The sequence below is a fragment of the Oryctolagus cuniculus genome, chromosome 17 (genome assembly GCF_051225735.1).
Source record: "Oryctolagus cuniculus isolate XC-2025 breed Fujian yellow rabbit chromosome 17, ASM5122573v1, whole genome shotgun sequence".
NCBI classification, from domain to species: domain Eukaryota; kingdom Metazoa; phylum Chordata; class Mammalia; order Lagomorpha; family Leporidae; genus Oryctolagus; species Oryctolagus cuniculus.
The window spans coordinates 37,107,758-37,126,239 of record NC_142883.1 but is presented as its reverse complement, the minus strand read 5'-3'; the positions used below and the strand labels follow the sequence as shown (position 1 = coordinate 37,126,239).

The 18,482-nt window shown below is 51.4% G+C and overlaps 1 protein-coding gene and 1 long non-coding RNA gene across 15 annotated transcripts in view; both read right to left on the bottom strand.

The window, feature by feature from the left end:
* Window positions 1-225: 225 nt before the first annotated feature.
* LOC149121186 (uncharacterized) lies at window positions 226-10,062 on the bottom strand. Of its 4 annotated transcripts, XR_016223808.1 has the most exons (5): window positions 9,301-10,062; window positions 8,992-9,176; window positions 7,508-7,653; window positions 4,563-4,705; window positions 226-1,296 (listed from the first exon to the last, which is right to left on the bottom strand). It is a non-coding gene; the product is annotated as an uncharacterized LOC149121186 (long non-coding RNA). The 4 variants fall into 4 exon arrangements; XR_016223807.1 differs by having other exon boundaries at window positions 8,992-10,060; XR_016223806.1 differs by lacking the exons at window positions 8,992-9,176; window positions 9,301-10,062 and adding an exon at window positions 7,976-8,976.
* A 2,732-nt stretch (window positions 10,063-12,794) lies between these two features.
* The window catches only part of USP32 (ubiquitin specific peptidase 32), a 213,024-nt gene continuing 207,336 nt past the window's right edge, over window positions 12,795-18,482 (bottom strand). For all 11 annotated transcript variants that reach the window (XM_089317328.1, XM_089317329.1, XM_070061012.2 and 8 more), the window contains 4 exons: window positions 18,123-18,411; window positions 16,771-17,195; window positions 15,491-15,583; window positions 12,795-15,022 (listed from right to left, as the gene is read on the bottom strand). In XM_089317328.1, coding sequence (XP_089173454.1) covers window positions 14,849-15,022; window positions 15,491-15,583; window positions 16,771-17,195; window positions 18,123-18,411 — 981 coding nt within the window. In that variant the 3' untranslated portion in view covers window positions 12,795-14,848. The remainder of the gene's footprint in view (window positions 15,023-15,490; window positions 15,584-16,770; window positions 17,196-18,122; window positions 18,412-18,482) is intronic.

The following is an 18,482-nucleotide window of genomic DNA, read 5'->3' as shown; positions in this document are numbered from 1 at the left end:
CCAATACCCTAACACCTCTCCACCTTGTCCCTGCCCTCAAGGCCATGTTCGGTGAGTAACATGGCAGCAGAACCAGGGAGTCCCAGTTTTTTGCAAGACAGGAGGGCAGCTCTGCTTCTCCACCCCCAGGCAAGAGACACATGACCCTCCCACCTCCTGCCTGTCGCCTAGTAATAAGCCTAGCCAGTGGGAGTCAGAATGGGCACAGCTTGTCCAGGGCCCAGGGCTCAGGCCAGTCCCCCACATCCCACCTGCCCTCCCTGCGGCCTGGACTCCCAGCAAAGTCACTCCCTGCCAGGCCGCGCCAAGGGTGAGGCCACACCCGGAGGCCAAGGCTGCTGGGCATTGCTGTTTGTGTGTGTTCCTGAAGAGCTTCCTCTTCTGAGCAAGTTCATTCCCTCGTGTCTGCGTGGGCAGACCCCCACCCTGGAAAACGTGGGTGGCTCTAAGTTCCCTGTGCCCAGCCTGGCCCCTGAGCCCGCCTTTCATTCATTTCTGAGCACCCTGGTGACCGTGACCGCACTGGGTACACGCGCACACACACTTTCACTGCCTGTTCTAGAGAAGGCTCCTGGCTCACCGTTTCGGCCACAGCATGACTTCCCTGAGGCTCGCCGGCTCTTTTCAGTTCCCCACGCGGAGCAGGAGGCACATTGGTTGAATGCCTACTACAGCTGGGCATGGGCCCCACAACCTTCCTATCAGGGTGGTATTCTCTCTCCCATTGCATGGATGAGGAAACTGAGGCACCGAGAGGTGTCATGGACCCTCAGAGCCTGGGGTCATTTCTCTGCACCTCCTCGGCCCCCACAGCCAGCACTGTCCTTGGGCAGAGTCACAGCAACAGGGGACAGACATCTGTGACAGGGGCAGGGTGGAGTGAGCAGCACCCCCTCCCACCCTGCCTCCTCTGTTTTCTATCCCCAACGGGACGCCTTGCTGGCCTCGATTAGAGTTGGCATCCGGGTGGGAGCTGGTGGCTAAAAATACTCCCCATGTGTTTAGACCATTCTTGGAAAATAAACTTCCCCATCTTGGCTCCTGGTTTGCATACTCACTGGCCCTGCTTCCTGCGGCTCTGATCTGTGTGCTGGGGGGAGGAAGGGGAGAGCAGACAGGTCCATGAGGGCCTGGGGTTGCAGGGGTGAGGGTGGCGTGTGAGCATACCTGAGTGTAAGCTGCTGCGTCACACAGAACTCCAGGGGGCGCCTGTGCCGAGCCCACGTGGAGAGCTGTCCCTGGCCTGAGCCCTGGGGTGGAAGCAGGGCCTTCTGCGCTGGGCCTTGATGAATCCACCTGCAGAGGGGGTAACTTGGCTCTCCCATCTGACCAGGCTGAGCTGTCCCCAGGTTCCTGCCAGTGACCTCGGGAGGAAGGCCAGGCCTATCTCTCTGGGTGGGGCACGGCTCCTGCATCCCGAATCACACATGTCCCAGAGGCTCTGTTTGTTTATCTGTGTGGGGACAAAGGCACTGCCTCCTCTACAGATGAAGAGTGATGTCCCAGGCCCAGGCAGGCCCAGGGAGGGGCTTCCTCTGGAGGAGAGCAGCGGGACAGGTGTGTCACAGGCCAGTTCCTTCCGCAGAGCCCCACTCAGCTCACTGGACACGTAGGAGGCTCCCTGGTTGTTCCAAGGGCTGGCTGCCATAGGCTGGGAGGAGAGGGAGAGGACGGAGGAGCAGGACCCAGGGGTGGGCTATGGGTAGGTTTGGGAACAAGATTTTGTCTTTCAGCAAACACTATTACTTCCTCTGGGCTAGTGGCTGAGGACTTAGGGGCCAAAAATCCCATCTAGGTCTTTCTCCCAAGACTCCCAGCTGTAGCGCAAACACAGCAGGCACTGGAGCACAAGGTCTACTAAATGCAGGCCAGCAGGATGCAGACACCAGAGCAAGAACCCTAGGGTCACTTGGACCTAGGCTTGAATCCCTGGCTGACCAGCTAGGTGCCCTTGGTCATTTAATTCACCTTCCTGAGCCTTGGCTTCCTCCTCTGTGAAATGGGGACGATGGCGGCATTTACCTAGGACGGTTGGCTGTCAAGACAGACTGGCACGCTGGGCAAGGGGACACAGTAACCAGTCCTTGTTATCATGGCTCTTTTTTTTATTAAGGGAGCCCTGGAGGATGCTGGGACTTACAGATCGGGGTAGGGACACTGGGTGGGGGTTGGCTTCTGGGTTGAGCACCAGATACATGGTGGGTAGCAGGTCCTCGCCTCTCCCAGGGAGAACTCCCAACTCCCGGGGAGGCTGGCCCTCTGCCCCACACTCAGGGACCCGCCCCAGCACTTGGGCCTACAGAAGAGCTCCCGAGGCGGAATCTGCCAGCTTCAGCCGCCCAGGGCAGCCTAGAGCATCAGGACCAGAGGGGGCCGCTCTGCAGTCCTCACAGCCCTGCCTTGTCAGGTGGGGATCAGGGGTGCAGTGGGACCCCACACCAGTGGCCCTTCTTGCTGTGGGCTAGGGACTACGGTTTCCCACTTCCCTTAGTTCCAAGCCTTCCTCTCCCCCTCCCAAGGAGCTGTAGGATTACAGTGTCTGTGCTGGGCCGGGTCTCCCTCTCCATTACCAGTTCCGTCCAGAGCTACTGCAGGCTCCTTCTAGCTAAGGCCTGGGCCCATCTAGACCCAACACAGAACGCCCAGTTCACAGTGAATTTCAGGGGCTGGCGTTGTGGCGTAGTGGGTTAAGCCACCACCTGAGACTCTGGTTTCCCATATGGGTGCTGGCTCCAGTCTCGGCTGCTCCACTCCTGATCTGGCTCCCTGTTAAAGCACCTGGGAGGGGCTGGTGCTGTGACTCACTTGGCTAATCCTCCACCTGCGGAACCAGCATCCCATATAGGCACCAGGTTCTAGTCCCGGCTGCTTCTCTTCCAGGCCAGCTCTCTGCTATGGCCCGGGAGTACAGTGGAGGATGGCCCAAGTGCTTGGGCCCTGCACCTGCATGGGAGACCAGGAAGAAGCACCTGGCTCCTGGCTTCAGATTGATGCAGCTCCAGCCATTGCGGCCATTTGGGGTTTGGGGAGTAAACCAACTGAAGGAAGACCTTTCTCTGTCTCTCTCTCTCTCATTGTCTATAACCCTACCTGTCAAAAAAAAAAAAAAAAAAAAAAGCGCCTGGGAAAGCCGTGGAAGACGGCCCAAGTGTATGGGCCCCTGCACCCATGGGGGAGACCCCAAGGAAGCTCCTGGCTTTGGCCTGGCCCAGCCCTGGCCATTGCAGCTATCTGGGGAGTGAACCAGTGGATGGAGAACTCTGTCTCCCTCCCTTTTTTATTATTTATTTTATTTATTTATTTTTGACAGGCAGAGTGGACAGTGAGAGAGAGAGACAGAGAGAAAAGTCTTCCTTTGCCATTGGTTCACCCTCCAATGGCCGCTGTGGCCGGCGTGCTACGGCCAGCGCACTGCACTGATCCGATGGAAGGAGCCAGGTACTTCTCCTGGTCTCCCATGGGGTGCAGGGCCCAAGCACTTGGGCCATCCTCCACTGCACTCCCGGGCCACAGCAGAGAGCTGGCCTGGAAGAGGGACAACCGGGACAGAATCCGGCACCCCGACCGGGACTAGAACCCGGTGTGCCGGCGCCGCTAGGCAGAGGATTAGCCTAGTGAGCTGTGGCGCCAGCCTTCCCTCCCTCTCTAACTCTGACTTTCAAATAAATAAATTTTTTAAAAAACATGAATTTCAGATCAACAAGAGTTTTAGTATATCCCTAAAGCTGCACAGAGCATCCTCTCTGAAACGCTACTTCTTGTCATCTGAAATCCAAACTTCAGTGGGTGTGCTGTGTTTTTATTCACTAGGTCTGGTGAGCCCACCCTGTCCTACCTGCTTCAGGGCCACCGAAGCCAACCCAGAAGGGTGGGCAAGAGAAGGGGACCGACTGACCGAGCCAGCCACCGCCCCTCCCTCCCCTTCCGCCTTCCCCCTCCTCCAGCTGGCCACGCCTTCCAGGAGCAGATAGCAGTATGGTCACTAGTGTGGGGCTGGTGCCCGGCACCCTGTGGGGCGGGCAGCGGGCGCACCTCGGAGGGGATGCTGGAGTGGGCCCATCTGCCTGTGGGTTTCCTCCTCACGGCTTGCCAACAACTTGGCGGAGGCCAGTGCCAGGCACATCCTGAGTCCTTCTCTCTTGGTCTCAGTCCAGCTTCCGCCCGGCTCCTTCCCTGCGGCCCAGCTCCCCTCACCTCCTCCCAGGGGCCAGCTCCTGCGGAAGGGAACCCTCAGGCCTGGCTGGGGGGAGGCCCCCCCCACCAGGGTTTTATTTACAAATCAGAGACAGACTCAAGAACCCAGGACCTGGGGTGGGGGGAGAGCTGGAGCACCCCGCTCACGTCACCATTGTTGAAGTGCAGGAAGGGTGGGATCCAGGGAGCCAGACAGCAGCAGGGCGCTGAGCCCCTTTCCAATCCAGTTCCTCTCACCCTGTCGTCTCCCTCATCTCTGTCACTGTCACTGCCTTCGGCCCGCAGCACCCCCACGCCTGCCCCCCACGCCTGCCGTGCTGGGCCCGGCCCTTGGCCCTTCGCAAGGTACTTTACAGCGCTTGCCTCACCTGGTCCTGACAGCACCTTCAGCACATGGCTGCGGCACTGTTCTGGGGACTGCTTGTGCTGGGTGGAGACGCCTTCAGGCCCTCGGCCTCTGGGGAGAGGGAGCCTCTTGCTCACTCAAGGTCACTCTCCATTCTGGGGTGGCCTGCAGCCAACGACAAGGACAATGGATGGCGGTGGGGGTGGGGGTGCGAAGGGCCAGGCCGCACTCAGGCGGGCTCCAAAGGGCAGCTCCACTTCTTCCTCTTTCCGCATCCACCCCTCCCACAGGTGTGGGCCCCTGAGGCGCTCCATAGGGAGCTCTGTGCACACTGCCCCTGGGTGATGGCTTCCCAGGGAAGCCAGCCAGCCTGCGCCACTGAGGCCATCCGCACCGAGGAATCCTGCACGGGGAGGAAACAGGGCGCGGGGATGGCAAGGTTTCCTCAGGGAAAACTGACGCGCTTTCTGGCTCACTGAGCCACAGCACACCCTTCCGAGCTGAGCACATTCCTGTTTGCTGCATTCACAGATGAGGAAATGAAACACACGGGCTACACGGCTACCCAGTGGGAGAGCCACGATCCGCACCCCGCAGCTGCACGCTCCGGCCCGCCGAGCTCGGCCAGCTGAGGCTCCCGGTGGTAAGGGAACTTTGCCCCTTGCCAGCTATGCAGTGGCCGACTGGGAACTGGACCCCAGTCTGCAGAGCCCCGCATCCGTGCTGCTTCCTTTAAGCTGGGTGCTGTGGGCCTGAAAGGGCTTCTTGCCAGTTGCCACGTAGAAGACAGCGTGGCTGTGGAAACCTCCAGGCGAGGCAGAGTGGGACACACGCTGTTCCCAAGGCCTAGGGTGCTCTCCCCTCTCCCACCCCATCATGGGTCCTTTCAGCAAGTCTGCACATCAGCCAAGCCCCAGCTGAAAAGCTGCTTCCTCCTCCTCCCCCGCCAAGACTCCCCGAGGGAAGGAACAGACCACAGGGTCATGTCTTAGTCACTGGAGCATCGCGGTGCCATGGCCAAGGCCGGCCACACCGAGAGGGACAGGCAGCAAATGTTTGCAGGATGAATGAACAGAAGGAAAAAGCACAGCAAAGAATGGGATTACCAGGCCCTGTTCCAGGTCTGGGACGAAATATTTACCCTGCCCACCGGGAAATCCTGAGATAAACCTGGTTTCCACACTCTATTCATGCCAACTTTCCTTCAGAGGCTGACACAGCCAGCCTGGTTTGGTTAGTTTGAACAGCTGTTCCCACATGTGGGGCCTGGGTGTGCGCCGTGCTTCCACTGTTCCCTGGGGAATCTGCTCCCCAATCCTTTAAAAGAAATATTTACTTATTTGAAAGAGTCACACACACAGGGAGAGACAAGAGGTATCATCCGTCTGTTGGTTTACTCCCCAGAGGTTCACAACAGCCAGGGCTGAGCCAGGCCAAAGCCAGGAATTCCATGCGGGTCTTCCATGTGCGTGGCAGGAACCCAACCACCTGGGCCATCATCTACTGCCTCTCGCGTGCCTTAGCAGGCAGCTGGGTTGGAAACAAAGGTGGGACTCAATTCCGCAATCCTTGAGTCCCGGTGGCTTTGCCCTTCCTTACTGTGGGCCTGATCTGCCCACAGTCCCCATGCCGGTGAGAGTGGGGCTTCACTCTAGCTGAAGCCAAGGATCCATGTTTGGCCATGGTTTAAGCCACATCAGGAGCTGCTTGGAGCACTAAGATAGACCCGCCAGCATCTACTGCCTGGAACAGCCTCTTGGGACAAAGTCTCTTCAGGGAGCAGGGCTGGGTGTGACAACTGCTGAGCTGTAGGGAGGAGCCCCCAGGATTCACACTGACCCCTAAGGAGAACGGGAGTGGCCCCCGAACATGGACACAGACAGGTATCTCTGCTTGGGGAACTCTGGTGGAGTGGCCTGGAGCCCCGGCAGTGGTGTTGGGTGGGAGGTGCCCAGTGGACACCACAGGGCAGCTGAGAGCCCATCTGTGATACCCCTGGAGACTGCCGTCCGTATGTGGAGGGAGGCTAGGACTCGGGGAGGGGGAGGGATGAGGCGCAGTGGAACCTGGGTCATTTCAGGGCGTGAGCTTTCACAGGACAACGTGGCCGGCACAGAAGCTGATTCAGGGGACACTGCTGCTTGATTAGGTGTGGCCTGTGTTCCAGGGCAGCGCAGACTGTAGATGCAAGGACAGCCACAGAAGACACGCTCCAGCCAAGCCTTGCGGGCAGCGTCTCTGCAGCCGCCTCTGGAGGGGAATTCCCTGGGCAGGGGAGCAGGCCCTGGGCTCCAACGTTCCCTTTCCAGTTACGGAGTCTGGATTTTCCTCTGATTTTCCCTGGCTACTTCCGTATAGCCCAAATTAGGTGAGACTGTTTTTTACTCTCTTTTCTTGGATGGACATCAGTTTTAGATTGAGGGTTAACATTTCCATCGCTTTCAAAGGGAGAGGTGAGAAAACCAATGCTGGGCTCATAAGCCCAGGGGTAAAGGCTCTGAGCTGCCTCTCTGGGACTTGGCACAGTCAGGACAGAGCGGATGCAGGCAGCGGGGGTGGCCCGCTGGGTGGCTGCACCGACATGTGGGATTCAGTTTAGAGCCCAGGCTGCTGCAGGCAAACACCTGGAGAGAGATGGTCGGGCTCAATTGTTCTCGCTCCCTTCCCAGGAAAAGCCAGGAAGGAAAAGGCCCCAGTCCGAAGGGGAAGGCATTGTGCTTGGTGGGTTCAGCATGGTCAGGTAATCAGGTCTGGCAGGGAGCCAGTAGGGAACAGGAGTCTCAAGCCACCGTGGCCACGGGTGGGAGCTGCCCTCCCCAGAGGAGCTCATCCCAATCATGTCTCTCCCAGGCTGCCTCCAAAAACCGTCACCCTGGTGTTAAATCTCTGATATCATCTGCCACTCCGAAATCCAGCCTGACGCTGGCGACCTTGAGCCTCTCCTCCCCTCTGCTGCCCCTTTCCTACCTCAAGTCCAGGGCGTAAGGTCCCTGGGCCACCACCAGCAGCAAAGAGAACAGGATGTCAACAGTCCCTGTGTGGCTCCGTCTGCAGCTGAGTTCCACTTCTCCAGGGATGGGAGGAGGAGCTGCTGCCAGGACACCCGCTTCTCCCTGCGTGGAACGAGACTGCGTAGTCGCCCTGTTAGGGCTTCGAGGATTTCACACCCCCTTCCTCACCCAGGGCTTCTCATGCCCCTCATCCCTTGGTAAAGATCAGGCCACTGAGGCTGGGTGACGGACTGTCTTGCTAGGGATTGCGAAGGGCAGGGTCACAGACTCCAGAGGGAAGAAAGGTGGGTTACCAGCAGGTACATTAACCTGGATTCGAACCCAGCTCAGAAATGTTCTATCTGTGTGACACCTTGGTCAAGTGACTTAACCTTGTGGAGCGTCAGCTTCCTGTCTGTAACAAGAGATGATAATGACTGCTCACAGAGGTGCGATGAGCATTCAGTAACAGTCAAACAGCCTGGCGAGGGGCCTGGCGGGCGCAAGTCCAGCAAGCGCCTCAATGTCCTCTCCAGCTTTCCTTCCAGCCTCACGCTCAGGACTCGCCTACGCTCAGGACTCGCCTTTAAGCCGCACAGCAGGCACTGAAGAACCGTCCGACGAGGAACGAGGGACGAGGGACGAGGGAGTGGCAGACTCACTGGCCCATCTCTCCCGAAGCGAGAGGCTGTTTATTCCGCAGCTGCAAGCCGCAGGGAGCTCACCAAATGAGGAGCAGCAGCACTAACTTTCCCCAGCTGGCACAACAATTAAAGGCCTCAGGCCCTGGAGCTGGCTCCCGGCAGACACCCAGCGGCTGGGAGCAGGCTGAGGGCTGCAGGCACTCCCCACGGCCTCTGGAAGGGAGGGAGGCACACTGGCCCCCGCCCTCGTTGCCCCCTTGATTTCCAGCGGACTCACAGCGCTCTCCTGGGAGAGGCAGCAAGTCCTCTTGCTGGGGCCAATTCCCCGGGGAGTGTCCCAGGTGCTGCCGGAGTCCCGCCTGACTGGCCTTCTGAGTGCTTACAGGTGAAAGGCACTCAAGCAGACACGTGACCCAGGCCCACATGAGTTGCTCAGGCAGCACCCCCGGCCCCTTCAGCCTGAGCTCCTCTGCGTGATCTATTGGCTCTTCAGTAAAATGCGGTTGGAAGAAAGGGTCTGGTCCTCCTGTGGTTTCTAAATAAAACCTGAGGACCACTGACCTAATGCAACCCCCTCCTTATTCACAAGGGGAGCTGAGGCGCAGAGGAAGCAGGTGACCGGCCAAGGTCACACGATCCCGGACAGCGAGCACTGCGGACTGCCCTCCTGGTCCTGTGCTGCTTTTGCTGGCACTGCAACCCCAGCGGGCACAAAGGCTCCTGCTGTGAAGAACTGAAGGTGGCGCGGAGGAAACCCGCCTGCCCCCCTTCCCCTCCATCCCTCCTCCCTCACCAGGCTTTGGATGCCTCCACTAACCAGGCACACTTCTTTCTGGGCTGCAGGCGCCCAGCTGGTAGGACACGCTGTCTCCCAGGGTTCTTCCACTTTCCCGCCCCCTCTCGCCTGGTCCTGTTTTCTTCCTCCTTCACTTACTTTTGTCTTCACCGAGCGCTTTAAGCCTAATGTCCACCTATGAGCTCCTCCTGGGCTCGTGGTAAGGTCTAACGTGGATCGTCAAGAGAAATTCCAGCAAAGGTGGATTGTATAAAAAAGATAAAGTTAAATGATGGCAAACAAAATTCGTGTTTCTAAAACAGTGATCTAAACTAGATTTAGTGTACTTACACAAACTGCTTGAAAATGTTTTGCAAGCACACCAAGATACTTGGCAACGTGGAACACGTTTAGTACGACTGGTCTGACCTTCAAAACATGGATCTTGCCTTGTTGTCTTGTACCATGTTCCCCGGGCACCTTCAGCCCCACTCAGCCAGGCCTATCCCGCCTCTGTTCCCCGGGTGTCGGTCTTGTCTCGAAGGTCAGACTACGCTCCTCGCTTCTGATGATGCAACCTGGATCTCACTTCGGGGTGTAGCTCACTTCCTTCTTCCCTGAACACTTTGTGCCTCGTGTCTCATGTCCCCAGTCAGCACTTCAGAAACAATTATGTGTGGGGAGCCTTGCACTCCTCTTAGGTGTGTGCCTGTGTGTATTGTCTTTCCCTAATTAGCCTGGAAATGATTCACGCCCGGCAGCAGTGGTTTCCACGAATGACCAGTCTGCAGGCCTGTGCCAGCGGAGGAACTTGTTGAAATGCAGATTCTTAGACTGCATGGGAGACGCTGAGCACATTAATCTGGGCGTACACAGGCACAGCACATTTGGTGTGGTGTGACAATGATGGGCGGGACTCAGGTCAGCACATTTAACAGGCTCCTACCCGGGTCTGAGAACGCTATCTGCCAGGCTGGGAACGGCTGTCCCGAGAACTGATCACAGAGTTCTTACACAGTAGGTGCTCACGTGTTGTTTAATTGTATGCCTCTGGGCTCGTAATGAACTCCATCGTAACATTATTGCTTTACAAGCACTACACCTATGCTGTATTTCCTTAGGAAGGGAAAGACTTTTCATTTGAGAACAGAGGCCAAGCTCTTTGCCTATTTATATGCATGATCTATTCCCTTTAATAACCTTTGGAAATAAAATGGTATTCTCATCAGGCACGAGAACTCTGAGGGTCTAAGAAACTTGTTTTAGTTCACAGCTGTTGTCACAACAGAGCTAGAATCTGATCTCTGACTTAATGGCTCAGAGTTCGTGACCTCGCTGTTTACCGGAGAACTGGTGGCTTGTACCTGGTTTGTGAAAGTTTCCATTTGGGCAGCACAAGTTCCGAAATTTAAAAATATTAATTACCAACATTTCTAGCTTGGATATTTTATATTAATATCTGGATCTCTGGCTTCTTGCTAAAGAAAAAAAGAATCAGTTAACACTGGGGCCTACATTCCTGCAGGGCACCAGTCACTCGGAGCCTTTGCAGGGTTATGCGCTTACAGCTCCCATACGCCCCACTGCTCCCCATCTTACCCGCCCGCTCCCTCACACTCTGTTCCCTACCGGGTCCCAAAGGGCCTGGACATTTATCTACTATCTTGCTTCCCATTATTCAGGAACTAACGTCAGCCCTTTTTTTTTTTTTTTTTGTTGCTCCATCTTGCATGAGTCTCTCTGATCAAAAATGTATGATTTCAACGCTTAGGAACCTCCCTGCACCTGCTTCCCAAGCCACATTCTGGCTTCGAAAACGGAAGAACTCTGGGAGACAGCGTGCCCTACCAGTAAAATTTTATGTTCCGTCTTTAGAACAGCTGGGGGAAATGCAGCAAACCATCTATTTGCCCTATTCAGTGGTGACTGCACGTCAGAAAGCCACAGTGAGCGATGCCACCAAGTGGTGGAGTGCCTCCATGCGGAATCACCACCTCTAACCAAAGACCTATCTCAACATGCAGGACCACTGGAAACCAAACACTTGCCTGCTTCCATTAGTGGATCCTTCCAAGGCTGCTGCTGCTTTAAAAGTTAGGGACATGGACTGGCACTGCAGAAGCCGTGCTTCAACTTTTAGGACTTCCTAGATCCATTTGGCTTGTTCTCCTTAAATAAGCTGCCACTGCTACTGATTCAACACATTTTATTACTTTATCTTTTAAAAAGGTTTATCTATTTGCAAGGCACAGTGATGAGGGGTAGGGGAAGAGAGATTGATCTTCTATACATTGGTTCACTCCCCAAATGATGGCAATAGCCATGTCTGGGCCAGACTGAGGTCAGGAAACAAGAATTCCATCTGGGTCTCCTGCATGGGGTGGCAGGGGCCCAAGTATTTGGGGGCATCTTCTGCTGCCTTCCTAGGTACACAGCAGCTGGGACTTGAACTAGCACTCTGATATAGGATCCTGGCACTGCAAGCAGCAACTTAACCTCTGTACCAAATGCACACCCAACACATTTCAAAATCCGAAAAAATTTATTTATTTATTTCTAATTACTTGAGAGGCAGAGAAAGCGAGAGCGAGAGTCACATTGAGAAATGTTCCCAGTTGTCCATGATAGGCCTAGGCCGGGCTGAAGCTGAGAGCCCAGAATTCAATCCAAGTGGTGGCAGGAACCCACTCACTTGAGCTATCTCCTGTGGCCTCTGAGGATCTGCATTTGTCAGGAAACCGTGGTGTTAGGAGCGGGAGCTGAGCATTAACCCCAGGTGCTGCAAGGTGGGACGTGGGACGCCTTCACTGGTGGCTTAACTGCTAGGCTGAACACTCCCTCCTCCATGAACTTTCTGAAGTGCCATTGCATTCCAGTTTTTGGAGAACGAGCAGATAGCTATTAAACTCTTTCAGTCTCAATACACACAGTGAGGGGCCAACAAAAAGCACTCTGCACCAGAGGATGGAATCTGAAGAAGGAAGAGTTTTGTACTCACTGAGCACTCACCAAGCAACTGTGCCAGACATTTATAGACTTCAATTATTTGTCCTAAGCCTGAGTATGACACATGCTAATTTTAGGGGCAGGTATTTGTTGCAGTGGTTAAGATGCTGCTTGGGACATCCGCATCCCCGTATCAAAATGCCTGGTTTGAGCACCAGTTCCTCAACTTCTGACCCAGCTTCCTGTGAATACACAACACACCTTGAAAGGCTGTGGATGATGGTGCAAGTCCTTGGGTCCTTGCTATCCATGTTGGAGACCTGGTATAGTTCTAGGCCCTCAGCTTTGCCCTGACAACCCTGGCTAATGCAGGTATTTGGGGAGTGAACTAGCAGATGGAAGATCTCTCTGTCTCTGTCTAATAAAATGAAAAAAAATTTTAAGTATTGTAATTTTATAGGTAACAAATATAGGTTCGCAGATCTCATGGAAGGGTGAGGGACCCTGACAATGAGAATCAGCTTCAGGTTTTATACCAGAGACATACCTAGTTTTCCAGTGCTCCTAGAAACCTCAAGTCAGCTCAAGGCATTTTATAAATGAGATGTTTTCCTCTTCTTCACTTTATCTCATAATCTGTATGACAACAACTATAAGACCTCCCCTACTAATTCCCAGTTAACTACTAACTCTCCCCCCATTCCCCAACCCTTATAAGGCCTTTCTGATAATTTCTGAATGTGAGCTACATTCAAGTTGAATTCATCTGGTCAGTGCAGATACCTTATTTTGCCTTCAGCACAATTTCCATCCCCTCAGAGATGAGAGTATCCACTCTACAGAATCAGACGTGCATTATTCAAGTAGGGGAATTAAAAACAGGATTGCAGAGAGAAAGCTAAAGAATTTGACTTTTTGTCTTTACTTGTATGAGGAAAAACAGCACAGAGAGGCATCCACAGTATTTAATTTGTTTGGATAATAGTTACAGATAAACAGGTACACTCCATATACAATTACCAATACATTTTTATACAGTTCATATTTCAGTACATCAACACTATTTTATTTACACTCTATGTATGTACATTAACATCTTTCTAAAGTCAGTGCACTGTCAACAAGTTTTATACAGTAATTTACAAGGTGACTGTAGTTAATAGTTAATTTAATAAACTTTATGCTAGTTCATGAATTAAAAAATTAATTACAACCAATATAACAAACAGATCAAACAACATTAGTAGATTGTGCTACCTGCTTAAATAAAACATCTGTAAGTAAATTATTAAAATCTTTTTCACTTTTTCATGGGACTTGTTCAAGTAGGAATGAACAGATTTTATATACTGAAAAGTCCTCAAACTGTAAAGTATGCATTTTGTCTGACTTCATTATTACACCATTTAGGCCATACCTTCCTACTTGCAACTATATTCTTCTTCTGAAGAGTTTCAATTTGGGCAGCAATTTTTCAGACACCTTTTCCAAATGCTCTGAGAAGAGATATTTACTGGCCTCATATATCAGAACACAAACACTTAACCACATCAGAACTTACTACCTACGAGGAAGGAAGAGTAATGTAATCTGACAATTAATGAGAGTCAACTTCCAGGGTCTAAAAGAATACACAAGAGACTGAGGGAAGAAAAGGCTAAACATTTCCTTTGAATACATACTAAAATACAACACAGGAAAAAAAATGCTGCTCAAAATAAACATTTATACTTTTGTTCCAGTCTTGAATAATTGGAGGAAAAAATGAAGCAAAGAAACATAACTCTTGATGACTAGTGTAAATTTTAAAAAAAGCCAAATATAAAACAGAAAAAAAAAAAAAAACGGACATGCAAACAAAACTAGAGGTTACTTCCTAAAACCCTCGATTTCATTTAAAAATATTTTTGCACTATTCAGATCCAGGTTTGGGACGTGTTGTGTTTTTGAATTTACTATGATGGGGAAAGTACCCCAGTGAAGTTAATTTATAGCCCTTAGAGCCATCAAATACGGACCAGTCCATTTGTACATATTCTCTTTCTTGTTAAAGTGCAACACAAAGAAACAAAGGAAAAAAAAAACCACTAGTTGTGAAACACTAGCTAGCTTTAATGCTGCTCACCTTCCCAGAAGCTCTCTGTGCAACGTGCGCAAGTGAGGATGGTGCAAACCCTGGCAGCCACCCTGGCAGCCACCCTGGCACACTCAGCAGTGGGGGGAGGGCATCCATTTTTTGAGGATGCTTTGTCTTTCTACTGGGTCTCCCAACCAAGGCCCTGGGTAGAAGGCACATAGTTCTTAGGACATTCTTCAGACTGACCACTATATGCCTCTGCCACCAATGACTGGTTGTGTTTCCAACACAAAAACAAAAAAGCAAGCAAGAAATAGTAGGGAAATGATCTAAAAAATAAATCAAACACTCTGCATCCATGCCATAAGAATCATTTGCACACCTTCATGATCTTGCTTTCTCCCTCTTATCAATACAATGGAATAAAACTTCAGGAAAAAGGAGGTAGCATATCATGTCGTCCCCAGACAACACTACAATTTTTTGTTTTTTACTTTGACTCCAAGGAAATCTTTAGTATTTTGTTATGATTATTAGTAAACTCTATAGTCACTACATGTTTGTTCACATCTTGACAAGCACAATTTAATTCTTATTTGGTCCCAGGTGGCTGGTGCCAAACCCTTGTGTTTACAGGCTAATGGTGGGCTCTGCCTGAAAGTTCTCTAGTGGAGAGCTTGTATAAGACTTCAAAACAAAATTATTACTACTCTTAAAAGGTAACTGCTATTTTAATTAGGATTTTTATTTTGTGCTTCAGGGTCACAGGATAAAATAACTCTATTTAGCTTGCCTTTCAGCGATGCTTTTGCCAAATGTCAGCTACAGAAGTCGCCTCCCTCACCACCAGCCTGTCTAGCAGCCAGAGTGGTGGCTCTACTGTAACACACAATACTTTTTGTAATCAGACTCAAAGTCTTCATCCATGCTGCTTGTGTCTGCCATCTTTTTGCCATCGATCTTGGGCAGGAATTGTGCACAGTCTAGCCCCTGCTGCTCATAGAAAAGAATGTAGGCAGAATCGGTGTCAATTTCATCAGGGTGAAGTTCCTGAAGGGGCAAGAAAAGCCTTTAACAGAACAGCCATTGCTCTGCCGGTTCTTCCTCCTCGCCTGGGAGAGAAGACCAGCCCAATTCCCTCTCATAATTAAATGTGATTTCTTCCCATCAACTTAATATTTTTGCTGTCTCACAGTTGTCCCTAAAATAAATCTCATTATTTTCAATGTTTGTTTTGGGGAAAATATTTTAATGACAGACAAGTCAAAAGAATGACCTAAAACCACACGAAATTCTACTAGTTCAAAAGATAAGAACATCTTCTCATTAACTGACAGCTTATTTTCCTTGCTATTTGTGCTTTTATTCCTTATTCTCCTTACCAGTGCCAGCATCTATATACTGGTCCTAACAGAAAATCTATTTCTTATTCAGGACAAAGTCCGTTATTTCTACAAATGCCCCCAGATCTGATGACATTTTGTTTCCAACTTTCATGCAAACATTGAGATCATTTACCTTACAGCTGCTGTCATTGTAACAGTACCACTTGCAGTTTGGGTTTTTGGCGTAAGTGACGTAATGGCCCCCACCCAGAATTCCTGAATGGCACTGCAAAGACAGAAGAGAGGGGAGGGCTGTGAGCAGTTGACAGAGCCGTGGCCATGGCACGGCCATTGAGTCTAAGCATATTATATAGACTACTGGGGCCAGCGCTGTGGTGTAGCAGGTAAGGCCGCCGCCGGCAGTGCTGACATCCCATATGGGCGACGGTTCTTGTCCTGGCTGTTCCACTTCCAATCCAGCTTTCTGCTATGGCCTGGAAAATCAGTGGAAGATGGCCCAAGTCCTTGGGCTCCTGCACCTGAGTGGGAGACCCAGAAGAAGCTCCTCGCTCCTGGTTTCAGATTGGCGCAGCTCCAGCTGTTGTGACCAACTGGGGAGTGAACCAGCAGATGGAAGACCTCTCTCTGCCTCTCCTTTCTCTGGGTAACTCTGACTTTCAAATAAATAATAAATCTTTAAAAAAAAAAAAGTATACTTGAGCCCATTAAAAAAAAGAATACAGACTACTTAGGTGGTTAAGAAAAACATGTTCTGGAACCATCTAATTTCTTTCCTAAAACAAAATAAACAAAAAGCAAAATTCAGCCAGGTGCTGCGGCTCACTTGGCTAACCCTCTGCCTGTGGCACTGGCACCCCAGGTTCTAGTCCTGGTTGGGGCGCCGGATTCTGTCCCGGTTGTTCCTCTTCCAGTCCAGCTCTCTGCTGTGGCCCGGGAAGGCAGTGGAGGATGGCCCAAGTGCTTGGGCCCTGCACCCGCATGGGAGACCAGGAGAAACACTTGGCTCCTGGCTTCGGATCGGAGCAGCACGCCGGCCGTAGCGGCCATTTGGGGAGTGAACCGACAGAAGGAAGACCTTTCTCTCTGTCTCTATCACTGTTTAACTCTGCCTGTCCAAAAAAAAAAGCAAAATTCAAAAATCCGAAGTTCCAAATCTTGTGTGGATAGAGAATCATTATGTAGCTATAGTTAGTTTTGAGTAAGCAACAATTCCTTTGGAACACACAGTTAGGAATGACTTGAATCACACAACTATCGCCTGCACCACTCTGTGAGCTCCTGGGATTCTACCTAGAAGGGCAAAATTTCTGGAGTAACTTTCTCTACCATCAAGCTCAGTGTCTTATAAACAAGCAGGCCCTGAAAAACATCTGTTGGTGAATGAATGAAAACAAGTGACCAAGCCAGTGAAAAGTAAAGACCACTCTGAAAACCATACAACGAATCACTTACCGAGATTGCATACAGATTATAAATGGGCTTAATGCGGGGATCTTCTCTTTGGTCATCAAGGCTGTCTTCTTCCCTGTGATTTCCAAACTGCCCATTGCTATAGCCATTGCCGCACGCCTCATGCTCATAAAGGAATCCATTGGCCAAGGCTACCTCATGGTCCTGAGGGGTGACGAGCTCAGGCTGGCTGCCTCCCAGCATGTGCATTCTGCTCAAGGCATCAGCCAGTTCACAGATCTGCCCAGACCCATTTTCTCTGCTGGCATCCAAGTTCTCTTTACTACTTGATAGTTTATTTTTGCTGCCAATCTGGGGTAGGCGGAGCCTCCCTTTGCTCCTCCCCAAAGTCCGTGGGCTACTGTTAGGGCTACTGTTTTTGCTAGAAGGACAGCTGGTTCCACTCTTTCTTGATGAAGAAGGGGAACCTGTGAAAGGGAGAGCAGGTTCAAAAATCCAAATTCAGCAAGTCAAACCAGCCACCAAATGCTAACCGAGAGGCAAAAAGTTCACTAATAAACACATGAAGGTGAAGACAGGGGAGTCCTGACTGGCCACTCTGTACTTCTTACTATGTAGCTAAAAAGTGACATTCCTGTTTCTGCAGTGCCAATCCCTGTGGACAGCAATGTTCTGAAATGTAAATATACTAGAGAGTCTTACAAAACAGGGAAAGGCGAGTTATGTCAGATTCAGTTCTAAACAATGTAATTTTTAGACTAAGGACTTGTACATATTCCTCTCCTTCGTCAAATTAAGATGACAAAAGATGACTAGCTTTTATGAAGTGCTGCTGCTCAGCATGGTACTTGGATCTCTCTCTCTCACCTCCACCCTCACAGGAATTCTGTAAGGCAGTGGCTTTGCAACGTTTTGGTCACAGCCCTTGTGATCCCTTTTGTCACCTTTAAAACATTATCAAGGACCCCTAGGGCTTTGAAAAAGCATATATTATCTAAGTATTTTTTCTAAAGATAGTGTTGATCCTTCAGACCCTCTGAGAGGGTCTCAGGGCCCCCTAGGGACGCCCAGCAGATTACATTTTTGAGAAGCTCTGCTGTAAGGAAACACGGATGCCAGCACGGTTCACGCCAACCATGGCTCAAGCATCATGTGAACGTGTCCGACTCCACACAGCAAATCCTCATGCTCTGTGAGCTGGGTATGCTCTCTCCTCCGCAGATGAGAACACAGAAACAGAGAAGCTGCGTCTCTTCCTTTCTGAGTCACGTAGCTCAAACAGATTCCAGAGAGATTCTTTCCACCCCACCAAGCCGCTGGCGGCTCCACAGCAGAAGACGGGGAAACAGGCAGCCTCCGGACATCCCGAGAAGCTGCGCGGGCAGGCATCTCACCTTTTGGGCTACCGAGCACGCCGGCGCTGAGGGAGGACGGGCTCTTGCTGAGCAGCACCTCCTCTTCCCCAGCGGAGCTCTGGGCATCCACCCTCTTCACCTCTCCTGCCGGGACCCTGGCCTCGCAGAGCTCATCCCCCTGGGGTGTGAGCAGCTTACGCTGGCACAGAGCAGGGTCTCTTGGTACCAGAAAAGCGCTAGGGTCAAAACTCTCACGAGGAAATTTAACAATTTTCTGTGATTTTATCCATCGACCATTTACAAACTGGAATCGTTTAAGGTGGATAATCTGGAGGAGAGAATGTAGAAAACATCTGCATCAAAGGGTTCTAATGACACAAACTTTACATCTAAGAAACA